General features: G+C 39.8%; 2 protein-coding genes across 5 annotated transcripts; both read left to right on the forward strand.

Annotated features, from left to right (window-relative positions):
• The first annotated feature begins 1,908 nt into the window (after positions 1 to 1,908).
• On the forward strand, positions 1,909 to 10,654 carry LOC128235069 (uncharacterized). Of its 4 annotated transcripts, none has more exons than XM_052949782.1 (7): positions 1,909 to 2,286; positions 3,132 to 3,238; positions 3,764 to 3,927; positions 7,044 to 7,311; positions 8,871 to 9,012; positions 9,266 to 9,378; positions 10,205 to 10,654. In XM_052949782.1, exons 1-4 carry the CDS (start codon positions 1,915 to 1,917, stop codon positions 7,064 to 7,066), a joined length of 666 nt encoding a protein of 221 aa, XP_052805742.1. In that variant the 5' UTR covers positions 1,909 to 1,914; the 3' UTR covers positions 7,067 to 7,311; positions 8,871 to 9,012; positions 9,266 to 9,378; positions 10,205 to 10,654. The 4 variants fall into 4 exon arrangements, with proteins under 4 accessions (XP_052805742.1, XP_052805739.1, XP_052805741.1 ...); XM_052949779.1 differs by having other exon boundaries at positions 7,201 to 7,311; XM_052949781.1 differs by lacking the exons at positions 7,044 to 7,311; positions 8,871 to 9,012; positions 9,266 to 9,378; positions 10,205 to 10,654 and adding an exon at positions 4,798 to 5,130.
• Positions 10,655 to 13,320: 2,666 nt separating this feature from the next.
• On the forward strand, positions 13,321 to 15,207 carry LOC128235817 (trichohyalin-like). The gene has a single exon (XM_052950611.1). The coding sequence runs from the start codon at positions 13,321 to 13,323 to the stop codon at positions 15,205 to 15,207; it is 1,887 nt and encodes a 628-aa protein (XP_052806571.1).
• The last annotated feature ends 11,740 nt before the right edge of the window (positions 15,208 to 26,947 follow it).

The raw sequence follows: 26,947 nt of genomic DNA on the forward strand, positions 1-26,947 counted from the left end.
TAACAAAGTGGCATCAAGGAAGTAGAAGTTGCCCCAGTGATATCAGAAGAGGAACAGCCCCAAACAAAGTGGCATCAAGGAAGTAGAAGTTGCCCCAGTGGTATCAGAAGAGGTCCAGTCCCAAACAAAGTGGCATCAAGGAAGTAGAAGTTGCCCCAGTGATATCAGAAGAGGTCCAGCCCCAAACAAAGTGGCATCAAGGAAGTAGAAGTTGCCCCAGACTATGCAAAAGTAAATTCCTGATATCTGGGTCTCCAGGGTTTGAAATTCTGATCACCTCATCTATGGTCAACAACTTGGTCAAACTGGATTACACAAAAGCGGCTGCTTTTTAATTCAATCTTTGCCAAACTTGAGACTAGAATGATATTGATTAAGTTAAAAAATATACTAGTTTATCTTGGGTCAAAAACATGGTCACTAGGTCAAGTCTTTTATTCAGTAGGGGCTGGTAAAATGATTGTGTTGTTTTCTTGGTAAATTTAAATAATGGTCGTTGCAGGTGAAAAAAAGGTTATCATTTCAGCTAAAGTAGGCTGTGTCCTCAGGTGAGAAGTATATGGCCATCTTGTTGATACTATGTAGGTATTATAATTGTATAGTTACTGCCCTTTGTTACTTTTTCTTGTCCGAAGCATAACTTGAAAACTATTTGAAGGAATTCAATAAAACTTCATACAGTGATAGATCATAATGAGAGGAAGTTCAGTGTACAGGAACCGCAATTCTATTTGTGAATCAGCCAATTACAGAGTTATTGCCCTTTGTTACTTTTTTCTTGTCAGTAGCAAGTTACTTGAAAAAAAGTAACTTAACTCATTTATAGATGGCCATAGGCAATCGTATATTCTGTGCTTTAGAACATCAAATATATCAGTATTAACATCTCAGTATTAGCATCACTGATATTGTTTAGAGCCTTTTTCAAACTTTTAAAAACATAATAAAAAAATGAATAACTGACGATAGTCCATAAAATAAAGTTGTCATTTAAAGGTTGGCTTTCCAAATAGTTGACTGCAATTTCATATCAGGGCGGCATTTGGGGGTATTAATCACCTTCAGTGATAGCTCTAGTTTTAAAAAATTCTGCAGCATCAGTTTATAAAAAAAGTGCATTTACTTCAGGGGAAGGGACCAGCAGGCCTTAAGACGTATGTATGAAGGTCTGCCATGCACAGGCTGGGACCCAGTCACAAGAGGTGGAGGTCAGGACACAGATGCTGGGACCCAGTCACAAGAGGAGGAGGTCGGGACACAGATGCTGGGACCCAGTCACAAGAGGTGGAGGTCAGGACACAGATGCTGGGACCCAGTCACAAGTGGAGGAGGTCTGTACACAGATGCTGGGACCCAGTCACAAGAGGTGGAGGTCGGTAAACAGATGCTGGGACCCAGTCACAAGAGGAGGAGGTCGGGACACAGATGCTGGAACCCAGTCACAAAAGGAGCATGTCTGGACACAGATGCTGGGACCCAGTCACAAGAGGAGCATGTCAGGACACAGATGCTGGAACCCAGTCACAAGAGAAGGAGGTCAGGACACAGATGCTGGGACCCAGTCACTAGGGGAGGTAGGGACAGGGATGCTGTGACCCAGTCACAAGAGGAGGAGGTCAGGACACAGATGCTGGGACCCAGCCACAAGATATGGAGGTCAGGACACAGATGCTGGGACCCAGTCACAAGAGGAGGAGGTCAGGACACAGATGCTGGGACCCAGTCACTAGAGGAGGAGGTCAGGAAACAGATGCTGGGACCCAGTCACAAGAGGAGGAGGTCAGGACACAGATGCTGGGACCCAGACACTAGAGGAGGAGGTCAGGACACAGATGCTGGGACCCAGTCACAAGAGGAGGAGGTCAGGACACAGATGCTGGGACCCAGTCACAAGAGGAGGAGGTCAGGACACAGATGCTTGGACCCAGTCACAAGAGGAGGAGGTCAGGACACAGATGCTGGGACCCAGTCACTAGAGGAGGTAGGGACAGGGATGCTGTGACCCAGTCACAAGAGGTGGAGGTCGGGACACAGATGCTGGGACCCAGTCACAAGAGGAGAAGGTCAGGGCACAGATGCTGGGACCCAGTCACAAGAGGAGGAGGTCAGAGCACAGATGCTGGGACCCAGTCACAAGAGGAGGAGGTCAGGACACAGATGCTGGGACCCAGTCACAAGAGGAGGAGGTCAGAGCACAGATGCTGGGACCCAGTCACAAGAGGAGGAGGTCAGAGCACAGATGCTAGGACCCAGTCACAAGAAGAGATGGACCGGACACTGTCGCAGGTACATGTAGCCATTTGTTCATCAAAACAATGGAAACTACACGGACAAGCCCAGAATCCTCAAATTTAACCAAGATCCTGTTTAAAAAATAATAATTAAGGCCAAGCAAGCCCCAATCAAGAGACACAATGCTACAAGACAAGAAACATTATTGTAATATTGTCATTGGTGATTGTTGGGGTGACTTTCATTGCACCGTCAGTGAAACTTACGTAAAAACTCCCTGGGGCTTAAACAGGTTTATGTGCAATCAACCTCCAGTATATCTTGCATAGTAGTTTCTCCATGCACATTTAACACATATGATCATGTAAATATGAACGATGAAAATGGTCATACAAGTATGATGTGTTTGTGGTCTTTCAATTAGAGACCTGAAGTTTCCCTACCAGGTGGTAATTATCTAGGTCTGTTAAGTTATACCTGCTGTAATGCCCATAAAACCAAAAAGAGAGCCGCGGACCAAATACCAACTTTCGTTTCTTGATTAACATTCCACAAAGGGGCACAACTCAACAAGCATTAAAGCCAGAGTAATGGGCCTTGCTGAACATATCCACCAAGTTTCATTTGAATACCTTCAACATTTTATCTAGTGTTTACTATGGTAAAGTTTATGCACAAAGACGACACTGCCGAAGCCTATAAAACTGACAGTACCTTTACTATTTTTCCTTGCACAAAACAGACAATTAATCAATCATGTGTCATTTATAACATTGAACAGAACTTGTGCAAAAAATTCTTGAGGAAAGTCAATATCCTTCATGAATTTCAACATGTTATTAGTTGCATTCCATTTAGTTAACATACATGTTTACATAAAGACATGTTTCAAACTTCAGTCCCAAGAAGCAGACAGGCAATCCCAGGAACACCAGCCCATTTTGTTGCTCACAAACAGTATTGATGATAGTGACATAGAAACATCCGTATGGTGGAGAAGGCTGAGGTATTCTGATTGTTTGTAAAGCAGTGCGGTAAGTGGCTCTTAGGGTAACATTTAACTATTAACTTAACAATGAACGAGAAATATGTTTTAAAAAGATAAACAGCGATTAATTAGGAAACAAAGTCGGGAAGAGTGTATGAGAAAGCCAGATGAACTTAACATGTGTATATAGTTTCATATGTAAGATATGTATTAATTAAGTGGTCTTTTTTAATTTAATGACATCTGGATGTAATTTTTATTGGACAAGTTTCTTACATTTAAAATGTCTACTCTATTCATATTAGGATTGCTTGACCGTTTAAAACATCGAGCTTAGTCCATTTATATTTATCTACTGTAACCAGACTTGGAGGAAGTTACTTGCTAGCCGATTGCCTATTCTACAACCATGCAGTGGATAGACAACAGTAATGATGTAGATGAAGCTACACATGCTCATAACGACGTAAACAATGTTACAGCTTACTAACAAGAAGACTCCTATTCTGGCTATTTTATTTAGCAGATTTATTTCCATTTTAGCTGCGAGGCAAGCAGATCACAAGGTGTTTTGGGGGTGTGTTTCCAGCACCATCCAGCAGCTGATCTAGCAGTCATCACCCACCAGTTGCTGCACAACAAGGTGTTAGCAGTCCAAGACTGGTCTGTGTTCTGGCAGCAGATTCGGATGAACAGCAATGTAAAAGGTCACTTGCTATTTTCACTGATCATATATTCTTTAAACTGAAACATATGTTTGTATCAGTAATAAATGTCTCTCCATCAGTCCATTTGTCCATTGGTCCATCCTAGGGCATCGGGACAAGTCTACTTTTTTCCATTACTCAATATTTTTTGAGGTATTGACTTCAAACTTCATACACATATTGACTGATTTGAGGTGAAACTCTGCAATTGTCTGTTTTGTGTACATCACAATTCCTGTCTGCTTCATAACATTCAACCAGTTGAAGGATTTTGAAATTACTCCCAACAAAAGTTCACCATATTGAGACATTGAGACAATATGCAGAGAGCAACCAGCTTGGCTCAAGGTCAAGGTCACACTTAGACATCAAAGGTCATATTACTGCATTTCATGTCTGCTCTATAATCTCTTAAGCCTCTTTCAGGATTGGAAATAACTTGCCACAAATGTTCACTATATTGAGATGGTATGCAGTGGGGGAAGACTTCAGTTTTTAATAACAAAACAACTGTCTAGTTTTATACTATATCAAGTTTTCTTTTCTCCATAACTCCATATATTTTTGAGATATTGACTTCAAGCTTCACACACATGAATGAGTTGAGGAAAAATGTTGTGCATAAGAAACATGATTTTGTGTATGGGCTTTTTATTACAACAGTCTATAGCTTGTACAACAAAAGTGTTGACTAAACCATTCACTCTGTAACATCTTTCAAGTCTAGGCCAGACATAGTATTCTCATTTCCCAACAAATTCACTTTTTCACTTTAAAGTTATATTTGTGGAAGTAGAGTTATGCTCTGACAAAAATGTAGCCATTTACAAGAACATGTATATTATCTGTGGTGATATTTGAATGCTTCAGTGATGAGCTCTAGGCTGAAATTCCATGTTGCTTGACACAGGCTGAACTTTCCCCAGTGATATCAGAAGAGGTCCAGCCCCAAACAAAGTGGCATCCAGGGAGTGGAAGTTGGCCCAGTGATATCAGAAGAGGTACAGTCCCAAACAAAGTGGCATCCAGGGAGTGGAAGTTGGCCCAGTGATATCAGAAGAGGTACAGCTCCAAACAAAGTGGCATCCAGGGAGTGGAAGTTGGCCCAGTGATATCAGAAGAGGTCCAGCCCCAAACAAAGTGGCATCCAGGGAGTGGAAGTTGGCCCAGTGATATCAGAAGAGGTCCAGCCCCTAACAAAGTGGCATCCAGGGAGTGGAAGTTGGCCCAGTGATATCAGAAGAGGTACAGTCCCAAACAAAGTGGCATCCAGGGAGTGGAAGTTGGCCCAGTGATATCAGAAGAGGTCCAGCCCCAAACAAAGTGGCATCCAGGGAGTGGAAGTTGGCCCAGTGATATTAGAAGAGGTACAGTCCCAAACAAAGTGGCATCCAGGGAGTGGAAGCTTGGCCCAGTGATATCAGAAGAGGTCCAGCCCCAAACAAAGTGGCATCCAGGGAGTGGAAGTTGGCCCAGTGATATCAGAAGAGGTCCAGCCCCTAACAAAGTGGCATCCAGGGAGTAGAAGTTGGCCCAGTGATATCAGAAGAGGTCCAGCCCCTAACAAAGTGGCATCCAGGGAGTGGAAGTTGGCCCAGTGATATCAGAAGAGGTACAGTCCCAAACAAAGTGGCATCCAGGGAGTGGAAGTTGGCCCAGTGATATCAGAAGAGGTACAGCCCCAAACAAAGTGGCATCCAGAGTGTAGAAGATGGCCCAGTGATATCAGAAGAGGTCCAGCCCCAAAACAAAGTGGCATCCAGAGTGTAGAAGATGGCCCATTGATATCAGAAGAGGTACAGCCCCAAACAAAGTGGCATCCAGAGTGTAGAAGTTGGCCCAGTGATATCAGAAGAGGTACAGCCCCTAACAAAGTGGCATCAAGGAAGTAAAGTTGCCCCAGTGGTATCAGAAGAGGTCCAGCCCCAAACAAAGGGGCATCAAGGAAGTAGAAGTTGGCCCAGTGATATCAGAAGAGGTACAGCCCCTAACAAAGTGGCATCAAGGAAGTAGAAGTTGCCCCAGTGATATCAGAAGAGGAACAGCCCCAAACAAAGTGGCATCAAGGAAGTAGAAGTTGACCCAGTGGTATCAGAAGAGGTCCAGCCTCAAACAAAGTGGCATCAAGGAAGTAGAAGTTGCCCCAGTGGTATCAGAAGAGGTCCAGCCCCAAACAAAGTGGCATCAAGGAAGTAGAAGTTGCCCCAGACTATGCAAAAGTAAATTCCTGATATCTGGGTCTCCAGGGTTTGAAATTCTGATCACCTCATCTATGGTCAACAACTTGGTCAAACTGGATTACACAAAAGCGGCTGCTTTTTAATTCAATCTTTGCCAAACTTGAGACTAGAATGATATTGATTAAGTTAAAAAATATACTAGTTTATCTTGGGTCAAAAACATGGTCACTAGGTCAAGTCTTTTATTCAGTAGGGGCTGGTAAAATGATTGTGTTGTTTTCTTGGTAAATTTAAATAATGGTCGTTGCAGGTGAAAAAAAGGTTATCATTTCAGCTAAAGTAGGCTGTGTCCTCAGGTGAGAAGTATATGGCCATCTTGTTGATACTATGTAGGTATTATAATTGTATAGTTACTGCCCTTTGTTACTTTTTCTTGTCCGAAGCATATCTTGAAAACTATATGAAGGAATTCAATAAAACTTCATACAGTGATAGATCATAATGAGAGGAAGTTCAGTGTACAGGAACCGCAATTCTATTTGTGAATCAGCCAATTACAGAGTTATTGCCCTTTGTTACTTTTTTCTTGTCAGTAGCAAGTTACTTGAAAAAAAGTAACTTTACTCATTTATAGATGGCCATAGGCAATCGTATATTCTGTGCTTTAGAACATCAAATATATCAGTATTAACATCTCAGTATTAGCATCACTGATATTGTTTAGAGCCTTTTTCTAACTTTTAAAAACATAATAAAAAAATGAATAACTGACGATAGTCCATAAAATAAAGTTGTCATTTAAAGGTTGGCTTTCCAAATAGTTGACTGCAATTTCATATCAGGGCGGCATTTGGGGGTATTAATCACCTTCAGTGATAGCTCTAGTTTTAAAAAATTCTGCAGCATCAGTTTATAAAAAAAGTGCATTTACTTCAGGGGAAGGGACCAGCAGGCCTTAAGACGTATGTATGAAGGTCTGCCAGGCAATTATAGATTACTTGTAGATATTGACAGAATTGTTTTCCCAGGATCTATATGTATACAATGTACCTTTATTTAAGTTTTGCTAATTTTAATTCAATTTTATTTTCAGAATCTTGCACAGAGTTAAACACTTCAACAGACACCTGAGCATTGGCATTCATATGATCTACCTGTGAAGTTCAACCAGGCTTTATAAAGCATTACACACAAGGCAGCTATGGTTAGTAGTTGCACGAAGATATCCTTCTTGACCCCTCCCCCCCCATTTGATTTTGATGTGTTACACCAGCCAACAGGCTAAGTGTTTAATTTTATGCATATCAGACCATCATCAGACATTCTGCCATACATATCAGACCATCATCAGACATTCTGCCATGTCAGACCATCATCAGACATTCTGCCATGTCAGACCATCCTCAGACATTCTGCCATGCATATCAGACCATCATCAGACATTCTGCCATGCATATCAGACCATCATCAGACATTCTGCCATGCATATCAGAATATCATCAGACATTCTGCCATGTCAGACCATCATCAGACATTCTGCCATGCATATCAGAACATCATCAGACATTCTGCCATGCATATCGGACCATCATCAGACATTCTGCCATGTTAGACCATCATCAGACATTCTGCCATGCATATCAGACCATCATCAGACATTCTGCCATGCATATCAGACCATCATCAGACATTCTGCCATGTCAGACCATCATCAGACGTTTTGCCATGTCAGACCATCATCAGACATTCTGCCATGCATATCAGACCATCATCAGACATTCTGCCATGTCAGACCATCATCAGACGTTTTGCCATGTCAGACCATCATCAGACATTCTGCCATGCATATCAGACCATCATCAGACATTCTGCCATGTTAGACCATCATCAGACATTCTGCCATGCATATCAGACCATCATCAGACATTCTGCCATGCATATCGGACCATCATCAGACATTCTGCCATACATATCAGACCATCATCAGACATTTTGCCATGCATATCAGAACATCATCAGACATTTTGCCATGCATATCAGAACATCATCAGACATTTTGCCATGCATATCAGAACATCATCAGACATTTTGTCATGCATATCAGAACATCATCAGACATTCTGGCATGTCAGACCATCATCAGACATTTTGCCATGCATATCAGACCATCATCAGACATTCTGCCATGCATATCAGACCATCATCAGACATTCTGCCATGCATTTTATAGAGTTAAGGCCATTTCTTGTTTTTTTCTGTGTTACTTTGATGAGGTTTGATAAAGATAATGAAATAAGTCTGCTGTGTTACTAGGCAACACTTTTAATTTGGGCCTTAATCACCGAGTTGGAGCTTGGCGTTTTCTATAGAAATCTTTAACCAGATTTTCTTCTTTTAAAATATTTGCTTGCCTGTTTAAGCTTATAAGTGCAGTATTAAACAGCCTTCTTAAGATCTTTATGTTGCTGCTGACAAGTAACTAGATGGTCTGAATGTGCACTCAGGGTGACAAAAGTTGTCAAGTATTAGTTGTTTCTTTTCTGTCAACTGAAATTTCTAGTGAATGTTCATGTGTAGTAGTTATGATGCTGCAGAGCCAGCACAGCTTCATGACAGATATACACATGTTTAGGCAATTTGACAGTATTGCTGTATTGGATGCCACACATTTTTGTGTGGATGTGTCATCTGATACAGACTCGAGGCATATTCTCAGTATAGCTTACATAAGTGCATGGTCAATAATTTCTCTGTCATTTTCAGATACACTGTGTTGTAATTGGCCAAAAATGCAGATTGGTAACACCAGTCACCTAAGCCACCATTGCCATTGCAGACAAGAGTGTGAAGTAATAGCCCCTACAGTTTACAGCAAAGCCCTCGACTGTAGCCCTACAAACTTCAGGTAAGCGATTAAAACCTGGACTACAAGCCATCGATGCATTCATTAATAGTCTATACTTTTTACAAGCATCAAAATTCAAATTTTGATACAAGATTTAACCTTTTCTTTTTTAGAATTATACCTAAGTGAAGATCATGTTTATAAGTTACATAATTACATGTTACATACATAAATACATACTTCTTAGGACGGATAAAAACTTTCTCAATTTGGTTATAAATGCAGTTTCCAAATCAACACCTTCCTCTTGCAGATACTGCCGATGGCGTAGATGCACTGAACTTTGCCAGTTTTTCAGCTATGTTGAATTGACATCTCCAACTGATTTTAAGAGCCAGGATTGATATCAGACTGCTTGACAGCACGGTGAGGCTCTGCATATTTAATTACAGGCCAGCTTACATGGCCAGAAAGCAAGCGTTTTTGTTTTTATTGTTTTAAAAACAGATAATATAAAAAGGTTCTCATTGATTTTGATAAGCCGAGTGGACCTTTCATTCTTTTACTGGACATTTTGCTTTTTTTAAGTCACCATTTTGATGTTTATGATTATATATCAATAATATATGCTAAAAATAAACTTGATAATAGAATATAACTGTTTCATTTTTTTTATCATTCAAATATGGAAGTGCATGACTTTTATTGAAAATTCAAAGTTTTTCTATCATACGTTAGCATGATACAATTATTTAAATGTAGTGAAGACACTAAATCAGGGATAAGGAACACATATTAACACATAGGCAGTGTAATGAATTTTATAATTTCATGTTAATCTATTAAATATATCTGGAGAAACATCAAATATAATCTGATCTCCATTTCCCAGAAAATGTAGCTGTCCGAGAGTCTAATTTCCACCAATGAGTATCACTGTCTTTAAATTGTTGTTCCGTAAAAAAAAATTGATTGATAACAAATGGTAACAAGAGTATTCTTGCCTAGATACACAGTTAAGACATAGGAAAAGTATTAGTTTTTATGTATAAAGAAGTTAAGGTTTGCATAAAAGTGTCAGGGAAATGGTTCCGGGTGTCCAGTACCCCTTCAAGTATTTCTTTAAACAATGTTTCTCCTCACTTGGGTAGCATTTAATGATGTGTACATTGTATTCTTGTATGTGTTTCTACGTTTACACATGATTCATATCATATCTGTAGACATTTATGTAATTTTGAATATTTTGCAGGACCTCTTTCTTGGGTGGATGGATTCAGAGATGACCTACAGATGCAGCCATGACTGTGGCACATGAATGTTATAGATGATGACTGTAAAGAAATGATGATAGCAGAAAAATGAAACTATCTTAATATGGTTTTCTGGAATTAAATTAGCAGACAAAGTATTCATATTTCTGTGGAAAAATAATGTCATAGCTGAAATATGTTTTGCAAATTCAAAATGGTAATGTTTTTCTCATATTTTATGCTGGCATCACAAATATTATCATTGGCTCTGTATACGGTAATCTCTCACTTCAAAACATAACTAATTGGACTATTTGAAGATTAAATCTTCATTATTTTTATTTAATATAAAATGCTATGCTGGTTTTACTGTCTTAAATAATTGTCACAGGACATGTGTTGATTGTATTGAATACATTAATAAAATATATTAAATTTGCATTAAGTCAGGAGTCTTTGTATTTATTACATCCACGATATTCGTATTATTCTTATTTCCTATATTTCTACTTTTGTCCTTACCTTGATCCAACTAAACTCCGCCCAAGGTGTCCTGTGATCATTATTTTACTCTACATTTTATTCTACCATTGTTCGTACTAACCCGTCACGCGTGATTGGTCATCAGGTGTCGAGTGTGTTAATCTTTGCACTTGCCTTCCTGATTTTATAGTGACCAGTCACATTATTGTTATAATAAAATATCTAGGATATTTTGATTTGTTACAGGTTAGTACATTTTTGGTATTTAATAAGCATATAATATGTGTTGAAATATATCTTAATAACAATTAACATCTGATGTAATATAACTATATCAGTATATAGCCTGAATCTCGTTTGTATTAATATCTACATGTTGTATTTGTAGTGTGCATTTGTATATCGGCACTTGCCTTCCTGATTTTATAGTGACCAGTCACATTATTGTTATAATAAAATATCTAGGATATTTTGATTTGTTACAGTGGTTACTCTACACAAACGGATCCTAATTAAAAATATATGCCGACTGGGCTACGTCGACATTGGCGCCCAACGATTGGTTTTGTGTGAAACTTCAACGTCTTGGACTGAAGTGGACATTTGTTGAGATATAACCACATTTTGTACATCAGTGTACATTACACAGGTGTATCCGTGTTATACCTGTGTTTACCTGGACAGTCCAGTGTGTACATATATTTCCAATACTCGGATTTAATGAGTATTCACGAATTGAGTGTCGTGTTGTAAAGAAGGATTCTCATTGGTTAATAGCAGTGCGGCATTATGCACTTGACCTGGTGAACTTCATCACGTTGACCGGAGGATTGTATCTTATTGGACGGTCACAGTGCGCGATTATGCATTTAACCCGGCGACCTTTCCGCCGTGAAAAAAGATCGTTTCTATTGGATTAGCCTCTAGCGGCTTGCCATATTTGGGATATCGTATCCAATATACCTTTACGGATATAAACATTGTCACGTGTGCGCAACGTTATTTTTTTTGGGCCCGTTTAAACATTGTTCCATGGAATTAAACGTTAACTCGAGACGTCGAGTTGGATTTACTTCGTGAGGAGCAGCGGTTCTTCGCGCAGGATTGTGCCACAGACATTTGGATTTATATTTCACCTACGGTGAAATTGAGTGCTTTGACACTTAACTTTGACAGTGTGTTTGTGTTGTGAATGTGTTTATTTGTGTATGGATTTAGGATTAGACTGGTAAGATTTATTTTATTAATTATAAAATGCAATTTTAGATTTTTGTGTTTATATTGTTTAGTTTAAGTGTGCTAGATTTTGATATTAGAGTTAATTGATTGACTTAGTCTTTCATTTACAAGTGCATTAGTATATATTTTTTTTCTCGCTATTAGATTAAGTGTTTCATTTTTTAAGTGCTAATTAAATTGTTGCCTCAGATTCTTAAGGATTGATAAATAGGCATGTAGGTTCACTTGCACGATACTAACTAGCAAATTAATCTTACATTGTATTTTCTCAGTCCTCTCATTGACCTATTCATATCCATTTATCTACCTGGGTCTGAATATCAGTCCCGATAGCCCTGTGGTTTCGTTGAGAGCTCGCAGTCTAGAGGTCCTTGGTTCGAAATCCCGTCATTCTACATTTTTTTTTTCTCTGATTTTTTTTATATTTTTTTTTTCTCTTATTGGATGTAAAAAGTGCATGCATTAAGATATTTTTGTGGAAAAGCAAATAATAGATCACAAGTTTGAGTTTACTTCAAATGTGATTTCATATCTGATTTTACATTGGAAGTAGATCATTGCGTATAAAATCCTTGCAAGGTGGACTTATACAAAATACGCAGAAACCTTTATACGGTATTTTTGAGTTCGCGTTCTCTTGAAATATTGTAAAAGTTTGCAGATTTAAATATCTGGAAAATTTACATATATTTTAAGGATTTGGTATCCGAGGTTTAAATTATTGATTTCTTTCGACACAAAGGTACTGGAAATTTAGCCGATAGTTGTAAATTAGTAGTATCCTGTATCTGTTTAAAGCATCTGGAGCGATAGCCTAGTGGTTAAGACGGTAGCTTTGTAAGCCTGAGTTCATGAGTTCGACCCCGGCCGGAGACAGGTTGAAAATTAAAAAGTTGGTAGATAGATATTCTGCAGATATCTGTATGTATAAATGTAATGATAGCTTCTAAATAATACTAGTGCTATGATGTACTAATTGCTATGGTGTAGGTTGGAACGATAACTCTACAGAGAAATTATCATGATAGCCAATAATAGTGAGTTGTTTCCCTTGTTTCTAATATAGTCATTAATTTGTCTCAAATATTAGTTTATGTGACTTTGCACTGTGTACTTTGATTATTGTGTTGATATTGATATGCTTTGTGTGTATGCACTGTGTACTTTTATTATTGTGTTGATATTGATATGTTTTGTGTGTACTATTATTGATTGATTTGCGTGTATGTGATTATCTTTATTGTGTGTTTTGTGTGCTGTGATTCAAATGGATTTATGTGGAATTTAAGTGACCGAATAGTGTTTTAATGAACTTAACATTTTACAGACACATTACCAGCGAAATAAAGTTATTGTGTTTGAAGTGCATTTAGTGTTGTGTAAATTGTGAATTATGGTTGAAGGGTTAAGTGAACGTGAAAAGAGATTGATTCGTCGGAACATAGTGAGGGATACAGAGTTAAGTGCTGAGCCTGACAGAATGAATATCGAAAGTGATGTAAGGAGACGTTTTAGTGAAAGTAAAAGCTATGTTGGTGCAGATGATCATGGTGCACATGCTATTGAAATGGATAGATTAAGTGACATCTCAGATTTGAACACGATTGATGAATATTTTCACGAGAGTACTTCAATGGAGATACGGGCCATGGAAAGAAGTGTGGATTCAAAAACCAGAGTGAAAGAAAACTTAAATGAAAGTAACTTAAAATATCTTGATGATCACTATGAAAGGTTAGAGCAAACTTTGCGAGAGCTTAGATACGATGGTGATTTGCTTGATCAGAAGCTTACAACTGAGCCTATGAGTAAATATGGAATTAGGGCCAATTCCATCGGGGAGAGGGGAGAAATAGAAAAAGCTAAACGTCTCAGGCACTTTGACGATTTGAGTGAAACAAAACTGAAAGGTAGCTATAAAGATTTTGATATGAGGTATGATGTGATGAAAGATGTAAAGCACAAAAGTGTTCAAAACGAAAGTCCTCGTGATTTAAAGACTGAAATTAGAAGTTTAAGAATGGACCAAGGGGAAATTAAAAGTCAATCTAGTAGATATGAGCGTGAAAGTTTGAAACTGAAACAGTTACAAATGGAGGAGGATAGAAAGCAGCGATTTATGATGGAAAATAGACAGAGATTGAACTATGAAATGGAAATGAAGAGAAAAGCGGAACATGAATTAGTAGAAAGAATCAAAATATTAGAGCAACAAGAGTTGGAACTGAATAAAAGAAGGAATGAAAATGAGAGAATTGAAAGAGATTTAGAAATGAGGAGAGAAAATGAAGAGGAATTGAATCATAGATTAATATTATTGAAAGAGAAAGAACAGTTGCTTCTGGATAAAGCTGATAACAGAAAAACTGAATTTAATGATCGAAACAAAAAGAAAGAGGAAAGATTGAAAGGTAGAGAACATAAAGCTGAAAGCGTTATGTATAAAGTTGGTTCACCAAAGATACCAAACTTTAACGGAAAGCATTTTGAGCAGTGGAAAGTGGATGTTTGTAGTATTCTAGAAAGTAATGCTTATCCAGATCATGCTGTAGTACAAGCAATTAGAAACTCGTTGCAAGGAGATGTAAGACAAGTTCTCTTGACTCTTAAACCCACTGCTAGTGCTGAAACGATAGTGAATAAGTTGAAAGAAGTATATGGTAATGTGAAAACAGGTGATAGAGTAGTAACGGAGTTTTATTCAGCAAAGCAAAAAGAAGGAGAATCATGTTCGTCTTGGGGAGTAAGAGTAGAAACATTGTTTCAACAGGCTGTTGAAAAGGGTGAAATTGATGAAGAGAAACGAGATAAGAAGTTGAAGGAAAGATTTTGGAGAGGATTGAGATCTGAAAAGTTACGAATGACCACTAGAGTGGCATATGAAAGTAAAGACTCATTTGAATGTTTAAGGAGAAAGGCTAGGTCAGAAGAAGAGGAAGAGAATAGTGAAGTCAGAGAAGAAAATACGCGTAGTGCATATGTCAATCAGATAAGGGATGAAAGTGGAATGAAAGAACTCTTAGAAAGATTGAAATCCATGGAGATAGAAATGAAAAGGTTGAAAGGGCAAAGTACTAGTTATAGAGGAAATAATTACAACAGTAACTTCAGAAGACCCTTTAGAGGAGGGTACAGAGGTGGAAATAGAGGATTCAGAGGTAGAAGTGACGATGGGAAAGAAGAGCAGATCAAGGAAACAGAAAAGGGACCAGAACAGAATGAGAAGTCTTTAAACGAGAAAAAGCTTTCATCGGGGGGCACGATGGAAGCGAAAAAGTAGATAGCCCCATCAGAACTTCAAAGAATAACTTACATGAAAGATTAGTAGGGAAGTCGAATGAGAACTTTGTTGAAATAGAAGGGCAGATAGTTAAAGCGTTGATAGACACGGGGTCTATGATAAGTACACTTTCAGAAGAGTTTTATTTGTCCATGAATGAAAAGCCTAAATTGAAAGGCCTAGATGAGTTTGAATTGAACGTTACAGGAGCAAATGGTCAACAGATACCATATAGTGGTTACATTGAGGCCAACGTTAGTTTACCTAACACTGATATGCCACCATTAACAATACCTCTGCTCATTGTTAAAAGCACAGAGTATAACAGAAAAGTACCTGCAATAGTTGGCATGAATGTTATTCGTGAATGTGCCGTGTGGTGTAAATGCGAGAATGTAGACGACATTCCTGATGAATGGAGCATGGCCTTTGAAATGTCGTGTTGTTCTAGTGTCGGAGTAGTTAAGGCTACCAAAGATTTTTTATTACAGCCGATGGAAGTGAGAACTGTTACAGGTCTGGTACGAAAGACATCAGAGATAGAATCTGCTGTAACAGAGAACTTCGATAATGCAGGTCCAGATAAACCCACTATAGGTCCAAGAGTTGTTACACTTAGTAACCCAGGGAAAACTACAAGAGTGCCTGTACGTGTGTGTAACCTTTCAGCAAAGGTTTTGAAAATCAAGGCTAAGACGCCTATCTGTCAATTACAAGAGGTGAAAGTGCTTAGATCAGCACCAATTTTTGAAAAGAAGAAAGACGCCGAAGAACATGAAAAAGAAAATGAGATACTTACCTCTGAAGTTCCCTCCGCCTCTGTCCATCAGCAAACCGCACCTGAAAAAGAAAACATAGATAATGAAACAAAGTGTGAAATAAAGGTCAAATACGGCGTTGACATGAATGATTCTCCTTTAACTAAAGAGCAAAAGGAAAGGGTATTAAAGTTATTCGACAAGTGGGAGTCGATATTTCCCAAAACATCACTCGATCTAGGAAACACATCAGCAGTGAAACATCGTATAGTCCTGACGAATCCAGAACCTTTCAAAGAAGCGTGTAGAAGAGTACCTCCTTCACTATTCCAGGAAGTGAAACACCACCTGCAAGACATGTTGGATATGGGTGCGATCAGAGAATCAAGCAGCCCCTTTTCGTCCAACGTCGTGATCGTTCGGAAGAAGGATGGCACTATCCGATTTTGCATCGACTTCCGGAAACTCAACTCCCGCACCAAGAAGGATGCCTACGCACTTCCACGCGTCGAAGACACGCTACATATGTTGTCGGGAGCGAAGTATTTTTCTAAACTTGACCTCAAGTCAGGTTACTGGCAAGTGGAACTTGAAGAAGATGATAAAGAGAAGACAGCTTTTCAAGTCTGGGGTCTAGGATTCTATGAGGCGAACCGTATGCCTTTCGGCCTCTGTAATGCGCCAGCGACGTTCCAACGCCTTATGGAACGCTGCATGGGAGACCTCAACTTGAAAGACTGCCTAATCTATCTGGACGATATCATCATCTTCAGTCAGGACATCGATAGCCACCTTGATAGACTCGATGCCGTATTCCAACGCCTTGCCGACTATAACCTGAAGATCAAGCCTAGCAAGTGCGAGTTCTTCAAAGAGGAGACTACGTACCTCGGTCACGTTGTATCAGCTGAGGGGATCAAAGCTGATCCGAAAAAGACGGAAGCCGTCAAGAACTGGCCCACGCCTAAGTCCACAAAGGAAGTCCGGCAGTTCCTTGGTTTCGCCGGCTATTATAGGCGCTTTATTCGTGGATTTTCGACTATAGCACGGCCTCTTAATGATCTTTTGATTGGTCAACCGACCAACAGGAAGACGGGTTCTAAGACCCCGAGAAAGATCAAGAAAGTACCATTCCAATGGTCAGAATCACAGCAGAAGGCATTTGAGGAGCTGAAGGCACAGCTGACAAACCCTCCAGTGTTAGCCTACGCTGATTACAGCAAGCCGTTTTCGGTGCATACTGATGCCTCGTCACTTGGTCTTGGTGCCGTATTGTACCAGCGTCATGATGGGAAGGAGCGGCCCATAGCATACGCCAGCAGAAGTTTAAAGCAGAGCGAGCGCAGTTATCCAGCGCACAAACTCGAATTCCTTGCCTTAAAGTGGTCGGTCACTGAAAAGTTTCACGACTATCTTTATGGCGGGAAATTTGAGTTTGTGCGCTGAAGCGTGTAGAAGAGTACCTCCTTCACTATTCCAGGAAGTGAAACACCACCTGCAAGACATGTTGGATATGGGTGCGATCAGAGAATCAAGCAGCCCCTTTTCGTCCAACGTCGTGATCGTTCGGAAGAAGGATGGCACTATCCGATTTTGCATCGACTTCCGGAAACTCAACTCCCGCACCAAGAAGGATGCCTACGCACTTCCACGCGTCGAAGACACGCTACATATGTTGTCGGGAGCGAAGTATTTTTCTAAACTTGACCTCAAGTCAGGTTACTGGCAAGTGGAACTTGAAGAAGATGATAAAGAGAAGACAGCTTTTCAAGTCTGGGGTCTAGGATTCTATGAGGCGAACCGTATGCCTTTCGGCCTCTGTAATGCGCCAGCGACGTTCCAACGCCTTATGGAACGCTGCATGGGAGACCTCAACTTGAAAGACTGCCTAATCTATCTGGACGATATCATCATCTTCAGTCAGGACATCGATAGCCACCTTGATAGACTCGATGCCGTATTCCAACGCCTTGCCGACTATAACCTGAAGATCAAGCCTAGCAAGTGCGAGTTCTTCAAAGAGGAGACTACGTACCTCGGTCACGTTGTATCAGCTGAGGGGATCAAAGCTGATCCGAAAAAGACGGAAGCCGTCAAGAACTGGCCCACGCCTAAGTCCACAAAGGAAGTCCGGCAGTTCCTTGGTTTCGCCGGCTATTATAGGCGCTTTATTCGTGGATTTTCGACTATAGCACGGCCTCTTAATGATCTTTTGATTGGTCAACCGACCAACAGGAAGACGGGTTCTAAGACCCCGAGAAAGATCAAGAAAGTACCATTCCAATGGTCAGAATCACAGCAGAAGGCATTTGAGGAGCTGAAGGCACAGCTGACAAACCCTCCAGTGTTAGCCTACGCTGATTACAGCAAGCCGTTTTCGGTGCATACTGATGCCTCGTCACTTGGTCTTGGTGCCGTATTGTACCAGCGTCATGATGGGAAGGAGCGGCCCATAGCATACGCCAGCAGAAGTTTAAAGCAGAGCGAGCGCAGTTATCCAGCGCACAAACTCGAATTCCTTGCCTTAAAGTGGTCGGTCACTGAAAAGTTTCACGACTATCTTTATGGCGGGAAATTTGAGGTTGTGACGGATAACAATCCGCTCACGTACGTAAACACCACTGCCAAGCTGGATGCCACTGGACATCGATGGCTCGCTGCGCTTTCCAACTATGATTTTACGATCTCTTACCGGAAGGGAGCGAATAACCAGGATGCTGATGGCCTCAGTAGGAATATTCCGACCGATGTCATTCACGCCGTCAGTCATGCTGCGACAGCAGAGACAGTACCGCTGTCAGAGACAGTACGCAATCCGGAATCGACACCACCCAGTCATCATGTGGATATTCCAGATGATATACTCAGTGCCCATAGTCTATCCTCTACGGATTGGCACAAGGCACAAGCCCAGGACTCGACCCTCTCACAGATTGCAGACCATATATCACGCGGAACCCGACCGGCTACGCCGATGGACCGACATATGACTACATATTTGAGGGAGTGGAACCACTTTATTGTGCTTCAGGGTGTCCTGTATCGGAAGTCCAACCTCCATACAGAAGAACGCCTCCAGTTGCTGTTGCCAGAGAACCTCCGTACCGAGATATTCAAGGCGCTTCACGATGACCTTGGTCATCAAGGACGCGACCGGACGGTTGCACTCTTCAAGGAGCGATTCTACTGGCCTGGGATGGACAGTTTTGTCGCTGATGCTGTCAGGAACTGTGGACGTTGTATTCGCCGGAAGTCCCGCGCATCTGTGGCAGAGATGTGCCCAATCACGTCTACAGCTCCGATGGACATTATCTGCATCGACTATTTGTCATTGGAGCGGTCCAAGGGAGGCTTTGAGAACGTCCTTGTATTGACAGACCATTTCAGCCGGTATGCTCAAGCTTACCCCACACGCAACCAGACTGCGAAAACCACCGCCAGGATATTGTTTGAAAATTTCGTCGTGCACTATGGTTTTCCCGCAAGAATCCACAGTGACCAGGGAAGGAATTTTGAATCTGCGCTCATCAAGGAGTTGTGTGCCCTGGCAGGTGTAGAAAAGACACGCACTACGCCCTACCACCCCATGGGTAATGGAATGGTCGAGCGGTTTAACCAGACGCTACTCAAGATGCTCGGGACCCTTGAGGAGTGTCAGAAGCTTGACTGGAAGTCTCATGTATCGGGTCTGGTGCACGCCTATAATGCCACGCACCATGAAGGTACAGGGTTTTCTCCGTACTTTCTGATGTTTGGGAGGCACCCCAGGCTCGCTATTGACGCTTTTCTTGGGCTACCCACTGACAGCTTGTCGTCGAGCACACATTCGGAGTACCTTGGTAAGCTGCGAGACCGTCTCCAGTTCGCCTACGCGAAGGCCCGGGAGGTAGCAGCGAAGACCTCGTCGACGAACAAGGCCACCTACGATAGCCGTGCCCGCAGTTCTGTGTTACTGCCAGGAGACCGTGTTCTAGTCCGCAACGTGTCCATCAGGGGGAAACAGAAGTTAGCAGATAGATGGGAGCCACATCCGTATATTGTCATCGACAAGCCCATTGATGACATACCTGTATATGAGGTGAAACGCGAAGGAGCACGGTATAAGAAGTCTAGGACTCTGCATCGTAATCTACTCCTTCCGTTCATGTCTACCACTGACAGGGATGCTCTTGTAGATGATGTTAGTGCGGATGACAATGAGGCATCAGATGTCAGTGTTTGTGTGGATGAACAGGAAGATGATAATAATGGCGGTGTACAGTATGATGATGACGACAACGATGTGGATTCCGTACCTAGATTTGCTACCCCTGCCAGAGAACATCCACAGGATATTGGTATCACCCCAAGACCGAAGAGGATACGGAAGAAGCCGACCTGGATGACTACAGGTGATTTTATAGTGTGATATGTGACCCTTGATTGGTGTTAAGTGGAGTACAGATTTTAAAGAACTTTACTATTTTAGCAGAAGGTGTGAATGATAACATGTATGCGTGATACGTGTAAATTGCTAATGTTGACATATGTTATACGTTGTCATTGTTATTTGTGGAAATGTATGATTTTCAAGCCCATATCTAGAAGAAGATATGAGTTTGGTAGGTTTTGATACAAGGTACTTACTTTTTGTAATACTTACCTGATGTATTAAGTATGGTATGAAGAGTACTTACCTGTAGTTGATACTCACCTTTGGTAGTTGTCCGTCGATCGCCCTTAGATCTGCATAAGTAGATATTTATACTTACCTTGGGTAGTTATAAGTTGCATTTCGTACAGGTCCATATTTACCGTATGATCTGTATGTAGTAGAGATTGCTCTAGTTGTTGGGTTCCCCAATTACTCTAGTTTAGTTTAATACTTAACCTTCTAGGTGTAGATACGCTTACCTCTGGTAATGTGCATATTATTGAGCGGTAGCCTAGCCAGCGTGCACATATTGATTTATTTGTGTGCTTACTATTCTTTTAAATTTGCATGTTTTCAGTATTTTATATATTTCAGGCTGTATAACGGAAAAGTCAGGAGCCTTTTTATTAAGCAGGGGGAGTATGTCACAGGACATGTGTTGATTGTATTGAATACATTAATAAAATATATTAAATTTGCATTAAGTCAGGAGTCTTTGTATTTATTACATCCACGATATTCGTATTATTCTTATTTCCTATATTTCTACTTTTGTCCTTACCTTGATCCAACTAAACTCCGCCCAAGGTGTCCTGTGATCATTATTTTACTCTACATTTTATTCTACCATTGTTCGTACTAACCCGTCACGCGTGATTGGTCATCAGGTGTCGAGTGTGTTAATCTTTGCACTTGCCTTCCTGATTTTATAGTGACCAGTCACATTATTGTTATAATAAAATATCTAGGATATTTTGATTTGTTACAGGTTAGTACATTTTTGGTATTTAATAAGCATATAATATGTGTTGAAATATATCTTAATAACAATTAACATCTGATGTAATATAACTATATCAGTATATAGCCTGAATCTCGTTTGTATTAATATCTACATGTTGTATTTGTAGTGTGCATTTGTATATCGGCACTTGCCTTCCTGATTTTATAGTGACCAGTCACATTATTGTTATAATAAAATATCTAGGATATTTTGATTTGTTACAGTGGTTACTCTACACAAACGGATCCTAATTAAAAATATATGCCGACTGGGCTACGTCGACATAATGTTACTTATTATGTCTGAAAAGCCTAAAATAAAGTTTACAAATTTTGTGTCGTCCTGTTGTGTTTCTGTAAAAGAAATGTTTCAAGTCTCTAAAGTCAGTTTCTTATAATGCTGCAAGAAGTAGAACTAGAAATGCCAATGTGCTGTCTCATTAGAAATCAGGTGATAAACGCTGCAGTAGTAGAAGTAGAGCCAATCTATTTCATAGAAGTTCAAAGGTAAAATGAGTGCTGATTGCTGTCACAGAAATGGTAGTGGTGATCAGTGCTGCAGTAGTTAAGTGAAAATCATTGTTATTGTAGTTTAAGTGGTGATCATTTTCACAGGCAAGGAAGTGGTGATCAGTGCTGCAATAGTAGAAGTAGTAGTGCCAATTTCATGGTGCTTAAAGGGGTTCCTCAGCTCAATGTTGCAGTAGAAGTGCAAATTGTTGTTGTAATTTTAAGTGGTAGTGCTGATCACTGTCACAGTAGTGGAAGTGGTGACCCTGCAATTGTAGAGGAAGTAGTGCCAGTGTCATAGTAGTCAAAGGAGTAGTGGTGATCTAGAAGTTGTTATCAATGCAGTAGTAGTAGTAGTAAAGTCATCAGTCTTGTTGTAGTTAAAAAGGTAGTGCTGATCATTGTCACAGTAGTAGAACTGGTGATCTAGAAGTTGTTATCGGTGCAGTAGTAGTAGTTAAGCCAATCATTGTTGTAGTAGTTAAAAGGTAGTGCTGATCACTGTCACAGTAGTAGAACTGGTGATCTAGAAGTTATCAGTGCCGATATTGTAGTAAAGCTAATCATTGTTGTTTAATTAAAAAGGTAGTGCTGATCACTGTCACAGTAGTAGAACTGGTGATATAGAAGTTATCAGTGCCGATATTGTAGTAAAACCGCTCATTGTCGTAGTAGTTAAGGTAGTGCTGATCACTGTCAGAGTAGTAGAACTTATGATCTAGAAGTTATCAGTGCAGTAGTAGTAGTTAAGTCGATTATTGTCGTAGTAGTTAAGGTAGTGCTGATCACTGTCACAGTAGTAGAACTGGTGATCTAGAAGTTGTTATCAGTGTGGTTATAGTAGTAAAGCCAATCATTGTTGTAGTAGTTAAAAGGTAGTGCTGATCACTGTCACCGTAGTAGAACTGGTGATCTAGAAGTTGTTATCAGTGTGGTTATGGTAGTAAAGCCAATCATTGTTGTAGTAGTTAAAAGGTAGTGCTGATCACTGTCACAGTAGTAGAACTGGTGATCTAGAAGTTGTTATCAGTGTGGTTATGGTAGTAAAGCCAATCATTGTTGTAGTAGTTAAAAAGGTAGTGCTGATCACTGTCACAGTAGTAGAACTGGTGATCTAGAAGTTGTTATCAGTGTGGTTATGGTAGTAAAGCCAATCATTGTTGTAGTAGTTAAAAAGGTAGTGCTGATCACTGTCACAGTAGTAGAACTGGTGATCTAGAAGTTGTTATCAGTGTGGTTATGGTAGTAAAGCCAATCATTGTTGTAGTAGTTAAAAAGGTAGTGCTGATCACTGTCACAGTAGTAGAACTGGTGATCTAGAAGTTATCAGTGCCGATATTGTAGTAAAGCCGCTCATTGTCGTAGTAGTTAAGGTAGCGCTGATCACTGTCAGAGTAGTAGAACTTATGATCTAGAAGTTATCAGTGCGGTAGAAGTAGTTAAGTCGATTATTGTCGTAGTAGTTAAGGTAGTGCTGATCACTGTCACAGTAGTAGAACTGGTGATCTAGAAGTTGTTATCAGTGTGGTTATAGTAGTAAAGCCAATCATTGTTGTTGTAGTTAAAAGGTAGTGCTGATCACTGTCACAGTAGTAGAACTGGTGATCTAGAAGTTGTTATCAGTGTGGTTATAGTAGTAAAGCTAATCATTGTTGTAGTAGTTAAAAGGTAGTGCTGATCACTGTCACAGTAGTTGAACTGGTGATCTAGAAGTTGTTATCAGTGTGGTTATAGTAGTAAAGCCAATCATTGTTGTAGTAGTTAAAAGGTAGTGCTGATCACTGTCACAGTAGTAGAACTGGTGATCTAGAATTTGTTATCAGTGTGGTTATAGTAGTAAAGCCAATCATTGTTGTAGTAGTTAAAAGGTAGTGCTGATCACTGTCACAGTAGTTGAACTGGTGATCTAGAAGTTGTTATCAGTGTGGTTATAGTAGTAAAGCCAATCATTGTTGTTGTAGTTAAAAGGTAGTGCTGATCACTGTCACAGTAGTAGAACTGGTGATCTAGAAGTTGTTATCAGTGTGGTTATATTAGTAAAGCCAATCATTGTTGTAGTAGTTAAAAAGGTAGTGCTGATCACTGTCACAGTAGTAGAACTGGTGATCTAGAAGTTGTTATCAGTGTGGTTATAGTAGTAAAGCCAATCATTGTTGTAGTAGTTAAAAGGTAGTGCTGATCACTGTCACAGTAGTAGAACTGGTGATCTAGAAGTTGTTATCAGTGTGGTTATAGTAGTAAAGCCAATCATTGTTGTTGTAGTTAAAAAGGTAGTGCTGATCACTGTCACAGTAGTAGAACTGGTGATCTAGAAGTTGTTATCAGTGTGGTTATAGTAGTAAAGCCAATCATTGTTGTAGTAGTTAAAAGATAGTGCTGATCACTGTCACAGTAGTAGAACTGGTGATCTAGAATTTGTTATCAGTGTGGTTATAGTAGTAAAGCCAATCATTGTTGTAGTAGTTAAAAGGTAGTGCTGATCACTGTCACAGTAGTTGAACTGGTGATCTAGAAGTTGTTATCAGTGTGGTTATAGTAGTAAAGCCAATCATTGTTGTAGTAGTTAAAAGGTAGTGCTGATCACTGTCACAGTAGTAGAACTGGTGATCTAGAAGTTGTTATCAGTGTGGTTATAGTAGTAAAGCCAATCATTGTTGTAGTAGTTAAAAGGTAGTGCTGATCACTGTCACAGTAGTAGAACTGGTAATCTAGAAGTTGTTATCAGTGTGGTTATGGTAGTAAAGCCAATCATTGTTGTTGTAGTTAAAAGGTAGTGCTGATCACTGTCACAGTAGTAGAACTGGTGATCTAGAAGTTATCAGTGCCGATATTGTAGTAAAGCCGCTCATTGTCGTAGTAGTTAAGGTAGTGCTGATCACTGTCACAGTAGTAGAACTGGTGATCTAGAAGTTATCAGTGCGGTAGTAGTAGTTAAGTCGATTATTGTCGTAGTAGTTAAGGTAGTGCTGATCACTGTCACAGTAGTAGAACTGGTGATCTAGAAGTTGTTATCAGTGTGGTTATAGTAGTAAAGACAATCATTGTTGTTGTAGTTAAAAGGTAGTGCTGATCACTGTCACAGTAGTTGAACTGGTGATCTAGAAGTTGTTATCAGTGTGGTTATAGTAGTAAAGCTAATCATTGTTGTAGTAGTTAAAAGGTAGTGCTGATCACTGTCACAGTAGTTGAACTGGTGATCTAGAAGTTGTTATCAGTGTGGTTATAGTAGTAAAGCCAATCATTGTTGTAGTAGTTAAAAGGTAGTGCTGATCACTGTCACAGTAGTAGAACTGGTGATTTAGAAGTTGTTATCAGTGTGGTTATAGTAGTAAAGCCAGTCATTGTTGTAGTAGTTAAAAGGTAGTGCTGATCACTGTCACAGTAGTAGAACTGGTGATCTAGAAGTTGTTATCAGTGTGGTTATAGTAGTAAAGCCAATCATTGTTGTAGTAGTTAAAAAGGTAGTGCTGATCACTGTCACAGTAGTAGAACTGGTGATCTAGAAGTTGTTATCAGTGTGGTTATAGAAGTAAAGCCAATCATTGTTGTAGTAGTTAAGGTAGTACTGATCACTGTCACAGTAGTAGAACTGGTGATCTAGAAGTTGTTATCAGTGTGGTTATAGTAGTAAAGCCAATCATTGTTGTAGTAGTTAAAAGGTAGTGCTGATCACTGTCACAGTAGTAGAACTGGTGATCTAGAAGTTGTTATCAGTGTGGTTATGGTAGTAAAGCCAATCATTGTTGTTGTAGTTAAAAGGTAGTGCTGATCACTGTCACAGTAGTAGAACTGGTGATCTTGAAGTTGTTATCAGTGTGGTTATGGTAGTAAAGCCAATCATTGTTGTTGTAGTTAAAAGGTAGTGCTGATCACTGTCACAGTAGTAGAACTGGTGATCTAGAAGTTGTTATCTGTGTGGTTATAGTAGTAAAGCCAATCATTGTTGTAGCAGTTAAAAAGGTAGTGCTGATCACTGTCACAGTAGTAGAACTGGTGATCTAGAAGTTGTTATCAGTGTGGTTATAGTAGTAAAGCCAATCATTGTTGTTGTAGTTAAAAGGTAGTGCTGATCACTGCCACAGTAGTAGAACTGGTGATCTAGAAGTTGTTATCAGTGTGGTTATAGTAGTAAAGCCAATCATTGTTGTAGTAGTTAAAAGGTAGTGCTGATCACTGTCACAGTAGTAGAACTGGTGATCTAGAAGTTGTTATCAGTGTGGTTATGGTAGTAAAGCCAATCATTGTTGTAGTAGTTAAAAAGGTAGTGCTGATCACTGTCACAGTAGTAGAACTGGTGATCTAGAAGTTGTTATCAGTGTGGTTATGGTAGTAAAGCCAATCATTGTTGTAGTAGTTAAAAAGGTAGTGCTGATCACTGTCACAGTAGTAGAACTGGTGATCTAGAAGTTATCAGTGCCGATATTGTAGTAAAGCCGCTCATTGTCGTAGTGGTTAAGGTAGTGCTGATCACTGTCAGAGTAGTAGAACTTATGATCTAGAAGTTATCAGTGCGGTAGAAGTAGTTAAGTCGATTATTGTCGTAGTAGTTAAGGTAGTGCTGATCACTGTCACAGTAGTAGAACTGGTGATCTAGAAGTTGTTATCAGTGTGGTTATAGTAGTAAAGCCAATCATTGTTGTTGTAGTTAAAAGGTAGTGCTGATCACTGTCACAGTAGTAGAACTGGTGATCTAGAAGTTGTTATCAGTGTGGTTATAGTAGTAAAGCTAATCATTGTTGTAGTAGTTAAAAGGTAGTGCTGATCACTGTCACAGTAGTAGAACTGGTGATCTAGAAGTTGTTATCAGTGTGGTTATAGTAGTAAAGCCAATCATTGTTGTAGTAGTTAAAAGGTAGTGCTGATCACTGTCACAGTAGTAGAACTGGTGATCTAGAATTTGTTATCAGTGTGGTTATAGTAGTAAAGCCAATCATTGTTGTAGTAGTTAAAAGGTAGTGCTGATCACTGTCACAGTAGTTGAACTGGTGATCTAGAAGTTGTTATCAGTGTGGTTATAGTAGTAAAGCCAATCATTGTTGTTGTAGTTAAAAGGTAG

The sequence above is a fragment of the Mya arenaria genome, chromosome 5 (genome assembly GCF_026914265.1).
Source record: "Mya arenaria isolate MELC-2E11 chromosome 5, ASM2691426v1".
Classification (NCBI taxonomy): Eukaryota; Metazoa; Mollusca; class Bivalvia; order Myida; family Myidae; genus Mya; species Mya arenaria.

Excerpts from the sequence above, each read along its gene's own strand:
- LOC128235069 (XM_052949779.1), top strand. The coding sequence starts at position 1,915 with ATGCTTGGACCCAGTCACAAGAGGAGGAGGTCAGGACACAGATGCTGG. Across the intron at positions 3,239-3,763 it reads GTATGGTGGAGAAGGCTGAG|CTGCGAGGCAAGCAGATCAC; the intron begins GTATTCTGATTG and ends TTTCCATTTTAG. Across the intron at positions 3,928-7,200 it reads GATGAACAGCAATGTAAAAG|AATCTTGCACAGAGTTAAAC; the intron begins GTCACTTGCTAT and ends TTTTATTTTCAG.
- LOC128235817 (XM_052950611.1), top strand. The coding sequence starts at position 13,321 with ATGGTTGAAGGGTTAAGTGAACGTGAAAAGAGATTGATTCGTCGGAAC.